The sequence below is a fragment of the Falco rusticolus genome, chromosome Z (genome assembly GCF_015220075.1).
Source record: "Falco rusticolus isolate bFalRus1 chromosome Z, bFalRus1.pri, whole genome shotgun sequence".
Classification (NCBI taxonomy): Eukaryota; Metazoa; Chordata; class Aves; order Falconiformes; family Falconidae; genus Falco; species Falco rusticolus.
This window is the reverse complement of record NC_051210.1, coordinates 74,888,790-74,906,443: the sequence shown is the minus strand read 5'-3', so window position 1 is coordinate 74,906,443 and position 17,654 is coordinate 74,888,790. Positions and strand designations below refer to the sequence as shown.

At 43.7% G+C, this 17,654-nt stretch overlaps 1 protein-coding gene across 8 annotated transcripts in view; it reads left to right on the top strand.

The window, feature by feature from the left end:
- UBAP1 (ubiquitin associated protein 1) overlaps positions 1-17,654 on the top strand; it is a 36,508-nt gene extending 18,854 nt beyond the window's left edge. The window contains exons 3-8 of one of the 8 annotated variants that reach the window (XM_037373310.1): positions 4,170-4,294; positions 6,400-7,329; positions 11,764-11,826; positions 12,280-12,477; positions 13,947-14,048; positions 15,462-17,654. In XM_037373310.1, the coding sequence (XP_037229207.1) occupies positions 4,170-4,294; positions 6,400-7,329; positions 11,764-11,826; positions 12,280-12,477; positions 13,947-14,048; positions 15,462-15,602 (1,559 nt within the window). In that variant the 3' untranslated portion in view covers positions 15,603-17,654. The other 7 variants (XM_037373311.1, XM_037373308.1, XM_037373309.1 and 4 more) reach the window with 7 other exon arrangements.

The following is a 17,654-nucleotide window of genomic DNA, read 5'->3' as shown; positions in this document are numbered from 1 at the left end:
CTGCTTGTCTTTTCAGTTTGTTTTTATTTCTCTTCTGCTTCCTAAACCAGACTAGCTTGGAGCTAGAATTCAATCTGTCTTAAATATTTCTCAAAACAGTATAGTGTGGTGGAACATGCTCCTGGCTTCAGAATCACAAAGTCAAAACCAATGGTACTGTAAGCTGGCTGGTTAACTTGTCTACCCTTTTGGATATCCTCTGTTCCTAACGACACCAGCGATACTGTCACAGTACTGTTCCTGAGGAGTAGTAGAGAAACTTCCTTGGCTTATTATGTCTTAAGAAGTCTGCAGGGCAATTGTTTCAGTCTTCTCCAGGGTCGTTAAGGATTAATCCCAATAAGTGAATTCTGGCTTACTGTAAAGCATTTAGCCCAACAGCTGCTTTCAGCTCAGTGGCTCTGGCAGACTGATGGAACTGGTCAACACAGTTGATGCATTGTTGGAAGAAGGGTTCGCCAGAGTCAAGAAGTCGCTCAATAAGAGTTATGCATCTTGCTCAACTTTATTAGTTTCTAACACTACTTACATAGAACCGATACACATGCATATTCGTAAAGCAGAAGTAAAATTGGTTAGTAGTCTCTAAACGTGCGCGGTTCTCACACCCCTAATTATCATGACTAAAATAAGCGTTCTATCCATGTAGCTAATTGAGTTGCTGTGCTTCAGCCTTGTAGTTTGTTACTCCCTATTTTCCCATACGGGTCCCCATCTTTCTTGGCCCTGCACCTGCTTTCCCAGCAGCTGCAGCTTGTTACAGCCACGGCCTGTTGGCACAACATATTACTTGGTCTCGGGATTGAAGAATAGCTCAAGGCTACCTTTCTTGTTAACTTCAGCACAGCAACTTCAGCACAATTCTGATTACAGGCCTATTCTAATACCAGGCCTGGATTGTGCAGATCTTCTAAAGCCGTGCTTCTGCAGCCATTCTTCTGCAATGCATCTCTTGTACTTACTGTTGAGCAGCTTATTAGAGGTTTGAGGACCATTGTTGAATCACAGAGTGGTTGAGGTTTGAAGGGACCTCTGGAGATCATCAAGTCCAAACCCCCTGCTCAAGCAGAGCCACCTAGTGCAGGTTGCTCAGGACCATGTTGAGATGGAGGTGAAGATAGGAGCATAAGGTATGGGTGGAGAGAAAGGAACCCTTTTCCTCTCTTGAAGGGTATTCTTAGCATATGCCTGTAACTATGCCTGTGTAACTTCAGATGCACTCCTGTCATTTAAATAATTTAAAATTGAAGCTTAAATTCAAGTAAGTATTGTAATCAAGTAAATATCAAGAAATGCAGCTCTCATCTGTTGCACAAACAGCTTGGGTTATGCCAGGTGCAGTATGTTAATATTGCTGTTCTGTCATCACTTTGAAACTTGAAAGCTTTTAACTCCAATTTCTGAAAATTATGTAAGTGTCATTTGTGTGACCACAAAAACTAAGCTCCACTTGGTTTCACAACTGTTTCCTATTCATAACTGGTTTTATATGATGTTCCCATTTTGCTGCCACACTGGAGAACACTTCTATGAGTTGGCCAGTGATTTCTGCATTACACTAAAAAGTAGAGAAATCTTACTCTTATAGTAGTTCCTTGGGCCAGGAATATTATATATTGTGCAGTGTCAGAGATCAGACTGACTGTTAGTTTTGCCAGGGCTATTCTCAGAACTTCCTCAGTATGCTTTTAACTGCTAAAAGGATGAAATGGCTAACGGCTACATTAAGTAACAGTTCAGAAAAACCTTTAATTGCTTCACTTCAGGATGTGACTATTGAAACAGTGGTTTGCATATCTTCTCTATGTAGGTTTTGCTTATTGCCTTAAAATTTGCCATTCAAAACAATTTGCATCCTTACCCGTCAACAAGTTCAGTCAGAAGGTTTATCCATTTACATAAAGAAAAGGGTTCTTGGCCTTCAGGTTCAGATTTTGACTTCACTAGGCTAGTACTGTTCTGATTGAGCTGGGATGTTGTGTGCAATCAGTGTTTTGCCTCAGAAAGACTTCACCAACAAATGTCCTAAACCAGTTACTGTGTTTCTTAATGTGTGCTTGCAGGTTTAGTAGAAGAATTACACTCAAGGTGAGATTATAGCAGAGGTCATGATTAAAAAATTAGTATACTGAGAAGAACTCTAGAAGGCTTTTATTCTACTTATTTATTTTACTCTAGTGTCTGAGGCTAAACTGGCAGCTGTCAGTGCAGCCCATCTAGTCTAGGTGTGTTTAGATTTATTTTTTTTACTGTACCAAAACAGAGTGTTGCTGTGTGAATACCACAATGTGTGCTTGTACCTTCTGTGGCAAAGGTGGCAGCTGCGCAAGCAGAGGTGTCTACCACTTACTGTGTCAATAGGTTTAATAGGACAAGTACCTGCATACTGAGCCATTTGGGCTGTGAGATCAGTGCAGAGAGGTAATCCTGCTTTGCTTGGATTGTCCCGCTTAGAGCCGGTAGGACTAAGCAGCACGTAGTAGCCGCAGTCACACCAGGCTGAAGAGTCAGGAGATCCAGTTTCTCTCACCTGGCCCTAATTATTTATCGCTCTCAGCCCAAAGGCTACCACAGTTGCTCTTTCTGCATAAGCAAACACACTGGCAAATCCAGGTTCTCACTGCCAGCTCAAATACAATTTGGATGCTGTGGTGCTAGTGGCCAGTGAGGTGCCATCTGGAAGCTGTGCTGTGTAATACTTGAATGTGTGCTTTTTGATAAGATTCAGTGAAGATACTGTTATCTTCTGGCTGGACCATTTTTTCATCCTGGTGGTACAGGTGAGATGTAGGTTATTCATCCTGATGGTTTCAAAGGTGGAAGAAATACCACCTGTGTCCTAACAGGACTCTGCAACCAGCCAGTGTGGTACATAGCATGAGAGCTCAAGTGATGACAACACATAAACATTTAACTCCAAATTAACAGGGTGTTCCTGTTCTCAAAAGCTGCTCATCCTTTTGGAGCCTGTGGCTGCCTTGTTGTAGATGAGTCAACAGTGGAGGAACACAAACAATACTTAAACTGTCATCTGAGTACGAAAATGGGTCAGATAAAAGGCAAATCACAGCTCACTGAGCAAGAGGTTAGTTGAAGTGTCTTAGATGTTGCCATTCATGTCTTTTTGGATCCGCAACACTCAAAGCGAAGTTACTAATGAGTGCTAGAGGAGCACTTCAGATTGTTATACATGGCCAGAAACCTGGCCTGTAGCTTAGCCCAGTGATCCCTTTCAGTTAATTGAAAAACTCTGTGTAGTTTATATTGTGGGTCTTCTAATACTACTTCACAGCAGCTCAAGGAAAGCAAACCTGTAGTCTGTCTTCTTGGAGGTGATTGAGCTCTTAAGTGATTCTGCCGTGTGAGTTTGCAGGATGCCTGCAGCGTTTTGTCCTAAAACACTTTTTAAATACCATGTCTAAGTGATAGATATAAAGGACAAATGGAGGACAATGAAAAGGTCTGAGGCCTCTCGTTACAGTGATCACAAATTGGACGGCTGTTTAAGTTAATAGCCTTGTTTTAAAAATCAGAATTGCTATGCTAAATAGTCTTGAGCTATTTTGCTGTGTTTTGGTTAAAGTGGAACACCCAGACTTTGGGCCACTTTACCATTGTGACCCATTCTGTCCAAATGTTCATTCCTACTTCCTAAAATTCAAATGCCATGGTTTCTAGTTTGCCGTAGCTGCTCTGAAGCTGGGCCGTTTTAAATCCTGCTTTGAATATGACGAAAAAGTGATGAATCTTTTTATTGAGACAGAATACAGTGTTCAGCTTCCAGTTGTGTAGGCATAGTCTTGTCACAAGGGAAGCTAAGATGTTGGGTATATTTGCTTCAAAATCTGTTAAGTTGTTGAATTGTTATGTGGCGTAAACTAGTTACAGGCTAGAACGTTAACACACACACACACGACAAAACAAAAACAACAAACCAAAAAAATACCCAAAAACCCAAAACCAGACAAAAAAACCCAACCAACCCAAGCATCAAAACAAAAACCTGAGGCAATAAAGTCCAAATAGATCCGGTGTGTTTCTGATTAAGCAATATCCTTTGTATTTGAGTCACCTGGTGTAGTTGGGGCAGCAGAGGGAAAAGTATTTGCCTTATTTGAATGCATTAAGCTCGTAAGGTTTTTTGATACAATTTCTGCTTTTGATCTTAGGGCCTTTCAGTTATCTTGATGATGTCCCATTTAAGATAGGAGACAAATTCAAAACCCCAGCAAAGGTTGGATTACCCATTGGTTTCTGCCTGCCTGATTCTTCTCAGCTTGTCAGAGGAGCCCAGGTAAGTGGTGTTTTGCCTTTCTGCGCTCTTCACCCCCCCACGCCCTTGGCCCCCAACATGTGGTGGTGTAAATTGCACATAGTTACATTTTGCAAATATTCAACTGTTAGTCTTGTCAGTCCTGTAGTGCCATTTAGTATGCCAGGCAGTAGATGTAGAAGATCTGTTAGAAAGTATAGAAAGATAAAAATACAGTAGACCATGCAAAAACCTTTTACTTCTTACTACTTTAACATTTATTTTAGTGTATTAGGCTTTTTATCTGCTTCAAGAAAGCACTATGTTTTTGTGTATAGTTGCAGGTCTAAACATTACCCTGACTAAATTTGAGTAGCATTTTTGAGAGGAAAAATGCTAAGAACTGATACACCCATGCTACGGCATATTTTCAGAATCTTGTTTGATGTTAACAGGTGTTTCTGCAAGCATATTTTATGGGTTCTCATAATAGCGTGATGAAGAAATAAATTTCCCGTTCTTGTTTTCTCTGTGGTTCTGGGTGGGAATTATTTTCCAGCTGTAGGGCAGACAGGTTACAGCTTGGTCTAGATAGCTTCCAGGTCTTTGAGGAGCGTGTCTCTGTTACCTTAAACTCTTTGTAGCATAAAATCAATTGATTTAGCTTAACTGTTGAAAAATCTAATCCACAAATGCAGGGTGAAACAGGAAGTCCAATTGAACTGTGTCCCAACTGATAATTGTTTTCATGTTAGCCATGACAGGTTGCTGTAGATGGTTCTGCCTTTTCCTTCCCGCCCTGCCCTGTATATTACCCTATTATGCCACGTCATGTCGTCTTCATTATAACCTTTAAATGATTACCTGATTGTCCTAATACACACATTTTCACCCAGTTAAGTTGGTGTGAAAGAGCTAAGGGAGGCAGTCTGAGCAGCCTGGACCTCTTGGAGTCTTAGAGCTAAGGGAAGGGGGAACTCTTAGTACAGTTGAGACAACAGGTCTCCAGATCTCACTGGAGCCTGCTATAGGATGGGATGTGGTGCAACAAATAAGTCCCAGAAAAGCCTATTAGAAGCCTAGCAAGCCTTGCTGGCTTTTTTCTCTTTAGAGCTAGGAATTTGTATGACCTAGCAGTCCCATGGCAAGAGTACTCTGTTTGGTTGTGTTCCATTATCCTGGGAAGGATGTCTTGTGACTTCTTGTGAGTTGCAGGTAGGTACACCCTGGACTTAGCTTGTAGGCTGTGTTCTCTGATTTTTTTTTTTTTTGTGGTTATCTAAAGAGCATTTGAGGCTCTTCATTCCTCCCAAGGTGTTAAAGCTATAAGTAATTTAATATGTTCAGAATTTTGTCCTCTCAACCGACCTACAACAGTGGCTACTAAACTGGTAGTGAGTAGCTTACAAACACCCTCCTGTGCTAACCTGACCCTGAAGGAGCTGATCTTAAATGAGAAAAGCTTGTGGGATCCTGTCATGCCAGTAACTGCAGCAAAACCTGATAGTGCAGGCAGTTGTCATTGGTGTAGCCAGTACATCCCCTTTGTCTGGTGAGCCGCTGGCAGTGGCGTAAGGATACCAATACCTCTGAAACCCCTGGGTGTAAAACTCTAATATCAAGTTGGCTAGGAATCTTTTAGGGGGAGCTAAGTAATAACATATTGGTCTTTAGATGCAAAAATACTCTGCCCTAGGTTTGAATGACTTGTAGAACTAGTGGACAGGGCATAGTTCAGCATTGCCAGATCTGGGTATGATTGTTCACCTAGTAACAGCGCATTAGACTCCCCCTTGCTCCATCTGTTGTCCTCAGGGAAGATGGTGGGAGGGCTGTGAAAATTATCTTGGTATTAGTTCTAAAGCAAAATTAAATGTAGGAATGAGGCAAAATACAATGTTTTAATTCAGATTATAGCCAGGATTTGCTGCTAGAGGCAAAATGAACTACTTCTGTTGTCTTCTAGCTTTGACAGTCTGTAGGTGACGAGATGCTGGGGAAAGAAATGATGCCTGTCCATGGTAATTCATGTAGTACTTCTTCTATGTTACTTATGTTCCTGTAAGAAGTAGTGGCTATGATCCTTGTAATTGATCCTTTTTTTTTTTTTTTTTCCCTCCTCTCCTTTCTCCCACATCCCTCATCAGTATGACTTCTCACTGGAAAAGAAAACAATTGAGTGGGCTGAAGATACCAAAAAAATTCAAGCTGCCCAGAGAGAAGCTGAACGCAAGGCAGAGGAAGCACTAGCAAACTCAAAAGTAGTTCCAGAGGTCAGCGACAAAATGGGGTTCTCAGAGGTACCTTGCCCTGAGTCCATGCCGCCTCCCATTAACCCCATCCTCGCTAGCCTGCAGCACAATAATATTCTTACTCCCACACCAGCCAACAGCAGCGCTGTGAAGCAAAAGGTTCTCAGTCCACCTTGTCCAAAAGCAGACTTCAACCCAGCTGATTTTGAATGTGAAGAAGACCCATTTGACAAACTGGAATTAAAAACTATCAATGATAAGGAGGAATTAAAAAATATTCTTGAAATTCACGTTGGTACTACTGGGCCAATTGTTGCCCAGCTGTTAGATAATACTTTGCCCAAAGGAGGGTCTGAGGCTGTGTTGCAAGATGAGGAAGTTCTGGCATCCATAGAAAGGGCCACGTTGGACTTCAAGCCCCTTCACAAACCCAATGGCTTTATCACTTTACCGCAGTTGGGAAACTGTGAAAAGATGTCCTTGTCTTCCAAAGTGTCCCTGTCCCCTATCACTTCAGTGAGCAATATCAAATCCCTGTCCTTTCCTAAACTTGACTCTGATGATAGTGACCAAAAATCATCAAAGCTCACAAGCACTTTCCACAGCACTACCTGTCTCCGCAATGGCACTTTGCTCAGCTCTTTGCAGACCTGTGCTCAGAGTAAAGCGAGTGAACTGAATGGACACCATATGGTTGGTCTTTCTGTTCTAAATGAGGACAGTGGCATGGAGACATCAACATTATCCTCTTCATCCAGGCTGCCTTCCCTGGCTGTGTCAACAGCTTATACAAAAGAAGAATCATCTCAAAGCACAGCGACTATGGTAAAAATGCAGTAGATTAGAATCAGGGTTGCTGGGGCATGTGTGGAGATGTGGAGGCAAATATTGCATGCAAAATGTACTGTGGCTTTGGGTTTAGTTTCATTTAATGGGAGTGATGTGTAGATAGTCCTAATTTACACAGCAAATTGATCAGTCCAGTAGGTTTGCATACTGGCGGTTCTGGACTTCAGGTTATTACTTTTCAGGTTTCCCAAAATCTGAAATTTTTAGACCAATTCTGGTGATTTTTATTTCATCTTTTCAGATAATCTTGTTCATAGTTGCACATCTTTGAGCTAAGCGTATAAGATACCTCTTTTGTACAATCCTGCATTCTGTCTTACCCAACTGAGATATATCGTATTCTGAAGTGCTGTTAGGTTTTGAATTAAATCTTTGCTAGATCTGTTCCTCTACTTGGCTATTTATTTGCTAGAAATAATGGGAAATGCAGGCTTTTCAAGGAACAGAAGCAATAACACATTGAAAAACACAGATGTGCTGGGTCATTTAGGAAAGAAAGTGCTTGCTGTTGACCTGCAGTGAAATACATGTTTAGGTTTGGGGTTTTTTTTTAATTTTCTTCCTGAGATCCTGTTAAAATCTAATTTAAAAGGAAGATGATGATGGCAGTCTGAAATCTGGTATTTACCCCCTTACTTGTGAAGGAAGGTGGAAGGATTGCTTGGTGGATACCAAACGCAATCTTCAAGATCATCTCAGATTGCTAAGTTACAGTCAGTTGTACAGCTCTGAGGCAGGAGGTTGATGCTTTGCTTCCTCAAACTTGTAGCAAGTTCTAAAATTGAGGACACTTACCTTCACGCCAGCTGTTGTCCTTGTCCTCTTGTGAATAAGAGCAGAGATTTGACTAAGCTTGTGGGCTTTTTTCCCAAAGAACCTAAGGTTTGGACTCCAAGACTCATGAAGCATAATGACAGCTGTATAGTCAAATTCTCTAGCTAGCTCTAAAATAACCTGGTTTCTTCTCTCCAATCTAAGCAGTGCTTCAGTGATTCTGTGGTCTTACTGGCATACAATAGGTTTTTGTGTGTCACCATGGGCTCTAAAACAAGTGACACAGCTTCTCTCCCATTGTTCCTTTACTGCAGGCTTAGGTAAATGCACTATTAATTGCAAAATACAGTATTCTGACAAGTAGCTTATTTGTCAGAGCACAGCAGCAGCTGTTTATTATAACTAGAACAAGTTTGATATGGTAAACTTTGACAGAAGTACCAATGTGCTGAATAGCTGCCCGCTGCTATGGATCACGGGTTTGAGAGGCAGTTGTGTGATCATATGTAGCTCGGGTGAAACCTCTAAGACACATCTCTGAGGATTAACATGGAAGATCACTTAGAACTAAATAGACGGGCATTCAGCCAAATTTTCAAATCTCTGTGCTGAATTAAAACTAATTTATTAAAGACCAAGAGGGAAGGTGTACTCTCGAGAATGCTGTAAGGGAAGATACAAACTGATAAACAAACAAAAAAATAAAGATCTTAATTTTAAACTATTTCTGCTTTGGAAGTAGCAAACCAGGAAGTAGGTATGCTGACAGAACTAGTTCTTTCTGTTTAAATTCCAAGACTTCAGACTGTGTGTTTCATGTTTCCACAATATGGTTCTGGTGGCTGAAAATGACAGCTGAGCTGTGAGAAATTGAAGTAAATGCAACAAAAGTTGAAAAGAAAAAAACTGAAGTAAGTACAACAAAGATTCTCAAGAGTATGAAAATGATAGGAGGAAGTCACAGTTGTCCCTGTGGCTGGGAGCAGAAGGGTCATTTAGCTCATGTCCCTTTTCCTGTAAGTTTACCCAAGAATAAGCCTGGCCTTTTTCATAGAATCATTGTGGAATGGTTTGGGTTGGAAGGGACCTTAAAGATCATCTAGTTCCAACCCCCTGCCATGGGCAGGGACACCTTCCACCAGACCAGGCTGCTCAAAGCCCCATCCAGCCTGGCCTTGAGCACTGCCAGGGATGGAGCATCCACAGCTTCTCTGGGCAACCTGTTCCAGTGCCTCACCACCCTTATTGTGAAGAATTTCTTCCTTATATCTCTTTCAGTTTAAAGCCATTCTTCCGTGTCCTGTCACTGTATGCCCTTGTAAAAAGTCCCTCTCCAGCTTTCTTGGAGGCCCCTTTAGGTACTGGGAGGCTGCTATAAGGTGTCCCCGGAGCCTTCTCTTCTCCAGGCTGAACAACCCCAACCCCCTCAGCCTGTCTTCATAGAAGAGGTGCTCCAGCCCCCTGATCAACTTTGTGGCCCTTCTCTGCACCTGCTCCAACAGGTCCATCCATGTCCTTCTTATGTTGGGGGCCCCAGAGCGGAACGCAGCACTGCAGGTGGGGTCTCATGAGAGCAGGGTAGAGGGGGAGAATCCCCTCCCTCACCCTGCTGGCCCTGCTGCTTCTGGTGCAGCCCAGGATACGGCTGGCTTTGTGGGCTGTGAGCACACACTGCTGGGTCATGTTGAGCTTCTTGCCAGCCAACCAACACCTCCAAGTCCTCCTCAGGGCTGCTCTCATTCCATTCTCTGCCCAGCCTTTTAAAAAGTCTCAAGACAATTGTATGTCCCAGTATATTCCACAGCGATTTATCCCACCCCACCCGCCTCCCCGACTAGAAATTGTAACTTTGGATTTGGAGTTACTACTGGAGTTTGTTTTACCAGTGAGTTGGATCTAGAAGATTTTGCATGGAGATAAACCTGTGATTTTTCTGAAGCTGCACTGCCTCTGTCCTGGGTGGTCCTCTCTCCTGTCTTTTTTTAAGTTCACTGGGGTTTATTTTTTTGCAGAATTAGAGGGAGGAATCACTAGTTAAGACAACCGGTTGGAATTAAACAAAAGTGGTCGGAGACCTGACTAGTATGATGCAATTCATGTACAGAATTCTCTGGTTATGGGAGGATGGAGCACTCTTGGTGAGCCATTCAGAATATATACCGCTACAGCAGCTTGATGTGTATGGGCACACCAGCTGCACGCAGGGCTCCTGGCCTCTGTAGAAGTCTCTTACAAGTAGGCACAGTGTGCAGACCTCTGCTGAAAGCACTGCGTGTCTGTTTGAAGGGCACTGAAGTGCAAGTTGAAGATGTAAGGGAGTGCAGCTGCTGAGTGACCTGGCTTTGTCCCCAGCAACTCCTTTAGGTGTTAATTCTGGAAATCACTGACCACAGGCACAGGCTGTCAAGTAGATTAAGGAGGAGAAGTTGGTTATCTGAGAGTCTTGAATTTCTGGCCTCAGAAGTGGTTTTGGTTTTCCTGGCTGCAGCATCAATAACAAACCATCATCCTTCCATTGATTTCAGGGCTACTCCAGACACCTGTTTCAGTGTCTGCCATATTCTAGTGCTTTTTGCTCTGGCAAAATGCCTTGATAGGGTGTGTGCTAAGAGCTCTGAACCTCTCTGTCACAGTGAGGAGAGGTTCTTGGGTAAACAGGTCCATCAGACTGAATATGGTTTCTCAGGCTTTATCTCTTAGATGAGAAATTCTTACCCTGGAGATTAAAATGGTCAAAAATACAGAACAAAACCTCTTTGGTGTGGGTTTTTTTTTCTTTCTTTCTTTTTTTTTTTCCAAATAAATGGAATTTATCAAAATCCTAATAGATTTTCTCAGAATTGGTTTTCTATGAAGTTTTTTGTTGCTTAATTTGGGCCTAAAAAATGTCTTTCTGAAAGAAGTGGACAAGCTTTCAGGCAATCTACATTATCATAATAACTGCTAAGAAATGCAAAAAAACTAAAGCTCTTGGTCTACAGTGATTTCTTGCAGTCTTTTCTACTTCTATTTAAAATGCAGGAAGACCTTTAAATGGATGAACTGAAATGGGCAGATTCAATGGGGCAAAGTTCTGACTTTGCACTGCTGATCTCTTAGCGATGGTGTACAGCAGGGAACATGACCCTGCCTCCTTGGCATGCAGGGAGTAGAACCAAGTGTTGGGTGTTTGTAGAAAAATCATGCTCTTTTTAGCATTCTCTTCTCCCAGGTGACAAGTGACAGGGCAAGAGGAGACGGCCTCAGTCTGTGCCGGGGAGGTTTAGGTTGGGTGTTGGGAAAAACGTTGTCACTGACAGGGTGGTGGAGCACTGGGACAGGCTGCCGGGGAGATGGTTGAGTCACCATCCCTGGAGGTATTTAAAAGCCTTGTAGATGCGGTGGTTAGGGGCATGGTTTAGTGGTGGACTTGGCAGTCCTGGGTTAATGGTTGAACTCTATGATCTTAAAGGTCTTTTCCAACCTAAATGATTCTGTGATTCTGCAGACAGCTGCATAATGTCTGCATCTCACATATGGAAGCCTGATCAGACCACGTGTCTCCCTAGTATGGTAGACTTACTACCAGATCTCTCCTATAGAAGCTCTCTCCCCCATCTGTAGCAAGCTCCGCTCACTGACACATGATGTTTGTAGTCATCTTATTTATGTGTTGCCCAACAGGTACACCCAGACCACAAGGAAGCAGAAATCCCTGTGGTAAGTTCCCAAATACCTGTGCGCTTGCTCTGAATTGTGTTTCTGAGAATCTCCAGAAGTAGTGTTCCTTTGAGTACAAAAAAATCATAGGTGATGAGTAAACTTGGGGTGAAGGCAGCAAGCTCCACGCTTCCCCTGAGGTTCGGGGTTTCACAGTATCATAAGGACCTTCACTGTAGCAAAGGCTGGGTATGGGAATGCTTTGATCCCACCGGGGAGGGTGTATTGTGAAGAATCTGGGTTGTTGATTGTTTTGAGGGTAAAAAGAGTATGGTGGGAGTCAGACTATGTGCACCACTTGGTTTCCTCTTAACAGTGAGTAACTTCCCAAAGGCAGTCTAGAAAGCCTCCTTGGTTAATTATATGGGGTAGTCTGGTTCTGCACTAGCCAGAAACAGCATATGGGGATGCAAAAGATGACCATCACCTCAGCCTCTGGGTTTTCCCCTTCAGGTAACGCACCAAAATTTCACAGTGTCTAAAGTGCCCAATAACACCAACTGCACAAAGTGGTCGGGTGGCCTCGCCCCTGAGCTACAACAGGTCCTTTCTGCTAGCGAGAGGCAGTGCGTAGAGACAGTTGTCAACATGGGGTACTCGCCTGAGAATGTCCTGAAAGCCATGAAGAAGAAGGGACAGGACATAGACCAGGTAAGAGCTTGTGCAACAGGAAAGAAACCCTTGATTGGATGCTGATACTGCTGACAAACAACCTCGGGTTTGCAAAATGGATAGGGTGGGAATACTTTCATTGTAGCAGGGGGGCTGCAGCCTGTAGCCGCTGTGATGTTTACCACTAGAGTAGTTGTCACCTGGCAGTAAAGGCTCTCAAAACTAAAGAGTCTGCTCCTGTTTCTGATGAGAGACTGCTTGGGTCAGCCACTCCTGTGTGTGCTGGGTCAGAGTTGCACTGAGCTTGGGATGGGCCCTTAACCCCGTGCAAAGCTTGGAGATGTACTGGGTCTTCCCAAAAACCACAGAACCATTGGGAGGAAGCTTAGCACAGCTCCATGCAATGCTTAGCGTTGTGTGACAAAAAACCAGTCAGCTTCCCTTGCTGAGCGCTAGGGGTTACAAAGTCTCTTCTTGTGGAGAGATTGGTCCCTGTAGGCTCAGACAGCCCTGAAAGGCTCTTGCAAGGCACCACTGACCCACTTTCTGTGCTCTGGTTGTGAGCCTGCCTCGTGCTGCCTCCAACGCTTGCTAAAACCAGGTCACAACGCATAAAGCACTGCAGCGTGAAGCGTAGCTCGGGGTCTTGGGTCCACGTCACACAAACATTTTGAAGGGCAGAGAGTGTGGCTAAACACTCTATGCTGACCCTGGACAGGCTGTTTGCTGTGCAGAGCGTCACCTGGCAGGACTGTGCCAGCTGGGGAGGAGTGTCCCAGTGGCTGCTGCTTGTGGAGCTGATTTGCTTGCTGGCTACCTGTGCATCAAAAGTGATTTAAGCCATGTGCTGGAGTGAACTGTAGTATCAAGTGCAAAAAAGTCTGTTACGAGGGTGGTTTTAAATCGTGCTGTATTTGCAGGTTGTGTTCTTTTGCATACCTAGCATCACCTATTTGACCTTTCTCCATACCTCTGAAAGCTGAGGACAGTTAAGAAACTTGATAGCAGTTTGTGGGTGTGTGACCTGGGATTTGCAGCTTGCTCACCAGTATGCTGGGTTGATCTTAATAGGCTGACTGCTTTCAGATTGCATCAGTTTTTGCAGCCGTCTGAGAGGAAGCTAAAAGCTGACACATCTTGACTGTTGGACCTACAGTTGCATTTTAAAAACTTGGGAGGATAAAAGTCACAGTCAGACCTCTGCCTTCTGCTCAGTGTCGGGCACGGAAGGCTAGGGATAGGCTTCTGAGCCTGCTTTGAATAGAGTGGAAGATGATGTGCAGAGCTGGTGGGAGAGCGTAAGAGTGGAAGGGCTCATCTCTTCTTTTCTCCGAACAAGCTCTTGCACAAAGAGCATCTCAGCTGTACTAGGAAGGACGTTATCTCAGTCTCTGATGAAGCTTGGGGTAGAGTTGTGCTCAACCTCTTTGTGCACAGAGATGGTGTTCAACCACACGTGATAAAGGCCGCTCTGCAAACTTAAGTTTCTTTTTTTTCATTCCACACAGGTTTTGGATTACCTGTTTGCACATGGACAGCTTTGTGAGAAGGGCTTTGATCCACTTCTTGTTGAAGCAGCTTTGGAGATGTACCAGTGCTCAGAGGAGAAGGTGAGGGCACAACATCTTAAGCAATAGAGAGAATGTGCTGCGATGGGGAATTCCAGCAGCAGTTCCTCTGGCTGATGTTCTGGCTTTTAGGTTATACTGCGGTTTTTTTGAAACTGACTGCTAAGGGACATCCTTGTGGTGATAAAGCAAATACGTGTTGGAGCATTGGAATTCTTCTGCAGTGTTGTATTACTCTCACTTATATTCATTGTTATGGGGACAGGATTTCTTAAAGACCCAGCATATTCTAGTTTTAATGTTTTGAACACAGAGCTGTTCTGTGGGTGAGTGCTTGTACAAAGACGGTCAACTTCAGAAGCAGCAGATTATCTTTCCAGCCCTGCCAGCCTGCCCCAGCTCTGAATGTTCCGCCTTGTATGAACATGTCTGCCTGGCTGCTCGGCAAACTGGGTTACGGCTTGCTCTGCAAGAAGCTGGAAAATAGGTTTTTTGGGTCTGGCTACTTAACCGGCACCAAAGGTACAGAGGCAGGAGTGGGTAGCCGGGGCAGAGGACAGCAGGATTTTTTGAAGTCTGCCAACCAGTTGTGTGCCACGTTGTTACATGAAATCTTTAGAGGTGCAAACCAAGCCCTTCCAGACACAGATAAGCCTTCCTGTCTGTTTTGGATGTAATGATGAGCTTGCAAACAGAGGAACTACAGTGTGAAGGTGGGAGAAGTGACTGAGTTCAGGAAATGCATTTGCTACTGGCTTAACCTTAAAATTGGAAATGGCTAATCCCCTGATCACTCATTTCAACCTGCTTGCTTGTTGCTGGTTGTTTTTTTTTTTTTCCCTGGAGTGGGGTGGAGGCAGTGTAAACAGCAGAGAGTTCATAAAAAGTCTGGTTAGCTGATTCACTAACTTGTCACTTCTATTTTTTCAAAGCTCAGGCAGGATTAGTGGTTAATGTTGGTAGTGTCGTACAAGTTTGTCCAGTAGGATTTGTGCTGATCCCCCAAGTTTGCCCTGGATCTGAGAAGCCAGTTGATAGCAAGGGCTAGTCAGCTGTTTCCCAAAGTCAAAGTTTAACTTTAAAAATCTTCAGATGCAGTAGGAGCTGCTGGATGTGGGGAGCAGGGTACCATTAATCGGCATTTTTGGGGAGCCCAGATTGGGCCAGGCTGTTAAATTTCCTACTGGAAAAGAGACACCACCACATACTGAGCTTTGGTGCCCATGCTGAAAAGGATTTTGGAAACGCAAAGCTGAAGACACGGGGGGGGGGGGGGGTTGAAGGTGAGGCCCTGTGGGCTACTGCACCCAGGGCTCTGCTGGCTCTGGGCCAGGCTGTACTTAGGGAGAAGGAATCTGCTCCGTGGGGTGCCTGGTCGACAGGCTCAGTGCTAAACCTCTGCCAAGCACTGGTTGTCTTTTCTCTTGCAAATAAGGGACTGTCTGTGTTTTTCAGATCACAGAACTTCTCCAGCTAATGAGCCAATTTAAAGAAATGGGCTTTGAAATAAAAGACATTAAGGAGGTCTTATTATTACATAACAATGACCAAGACGATGCTTTGGAAGATCTAATGGCCCGTGCAGGAGCCAGCTGAAAACACATTCCTGGGTTCTCAGCTGCGATGGAGCAGGACCAGCCCCACCACCTTCACATCCAGTGTGACTTGCTCTCGGCAGGAAGGAGCCCGGCCTTTCACATACATGGGAGAGTGACTGAGCAAGCCTGCCCACATGCATCACTCCAGCATTTCTCTTTCAACTGAAAGCAACTTTCTTTCTTAAATTAAAATTTTAAAGTGTCCTTTCCTAAGTTTCCTTTTTCCAGCTTGGCCACGGAGAGTTCAGACTACCCAGCCTCTACTGGAACTGTACATAGGTAGAGACGGGAGTGGTTCCCCCCCCTCACTGTTGCACTGGAGTTGGACAGAAGAATATTAAGTTGGTTCTGAAACTAGGATGCTTTGGTTCTTTGAAGCTGCTTTCATGGTGTCTTGTCTGCTTGTACTGAATTACTTGACTGTGTCACAGTCCAGATTAACTGGTTACATTTGACCTTTAGTGCAATGGAGTTTTATTTTTTGGTTGAAAGTTAGTAACTTAGTAAAACACTGGTTCAGAAACTGCCGCTATGCATAAAGAGAGAAGCTCTTCCTCCTGTGTGGTTTTGGTTTTTGTGGGGTTTGGTCTTTTTTTTTTTTTTTTTTTCCACCCATGCATCCAACAACATCCAACAAGGCCAGACATGAGTGTCCAGTGCTGAATGGTGTGTAAGTTCTCTTGAAACAGGTAAGCTGTGAACACTGCCTGGACCTGCAGCTTGTGTTGGTTCTGGAACCTGAAGGCAGAGAGCTGGGGTCTCTGTAATATTAATTCCCCCAGGCCCGTAGGATATTTAAGACAATGTGATGCTAGGAAGTCAGTTATCTTTTTGTTTTAAATACTACTCAGTGTGATGCAGGAGGTTTCTTTCAAGCACTTTCTTTAAAACAAATATACTCACTGCATTAGTTCCATTTCTCACACTGCTATAGAATTACATAATAACATCTAGTACTAGAATCAGGTTTTGGGTTGGTTTTGATAGTTCAAAGTATTACACTGTACATTGTTCAAATTCTAAATACATGAAATATCAGCAGTCTTGAGGAAGTTTACTGAAGTAATTTGCTAAGTATTTTGAATCTGCAGAAGAATAACTAATAAAACCCTCAAATATAACTCCCAGTGTCATGGTTCCCATCTCTCATGCCCTTTGGCTTCAGCAGATGAAGAACTTGCTGGATCCTGCCTGCCCAGGTGCTGCCTGCACCCGTAGGCACGTGTGAACACTGTGTGTTGGGCAGAACAACCAGAGGTCTCTGGGCAGGTGACTGCGGTGCTGGAACATGCTTCTTTTTTCGGTGGCTTATTTTTGTTTGATTGCAAAAGCCAAGCCGAAGAATCCAAAGTCCTATTACAGCATGGAACTGGGAGCACTGGACTTCATGAGGGGAAGACAGCTCAGCTGGTTCCCTGTTTCGGTAGGTTTTTCAGTAGGTGGTTTTAGCTCATCAGGACCCCAAAGGAGATGCCGTTTATCTCAGTTATGTTTTTTATATGACCAGAACATCTAATTTGGATCCAGTGTTAACTCCTGGAATTTTCTGTGAGGTGCTCAACTATATTAATTAAATACCTTTACTTAAAAAAAAGATGCTGAGGGGTGATGTAGCTGGCAAGTATCTAGGAGATGTAGAGATGGATGAGTAGAACCAGGGCAGATTGCCTTGCATCATATCCTGTAGCACTGAGCTGCACCGGCTTCTGGTGGTGGAGTGAAATTAAAGTGTTGGCCTAAGAAGGCTGTTCAGCAGCTGCTGCCTCTGTGGGTGCAGGTAAAGCAGTTGCCCAGTGTTCCTGCCCAGGTGAGGAATGGGACAGTTTGAAAGAAGGAAACGGGGTTCCTGATTAATCGGAAAAGTTGAAAACTAAACTGCTTTACTGTTACTGCTGAGAGCATTCAGTTGTGTTGCTCGTTTTGGTTTCCTCAGAATTAACATCTGAACAAGTCCTTGCCTGGTACTAGATAGTCATGAAGGGGCAGGAAGTCTTGCTAGCAAAGAAACAACTATTTAGACCAAACCTGTGAATAAACTAATTCTCTTTGA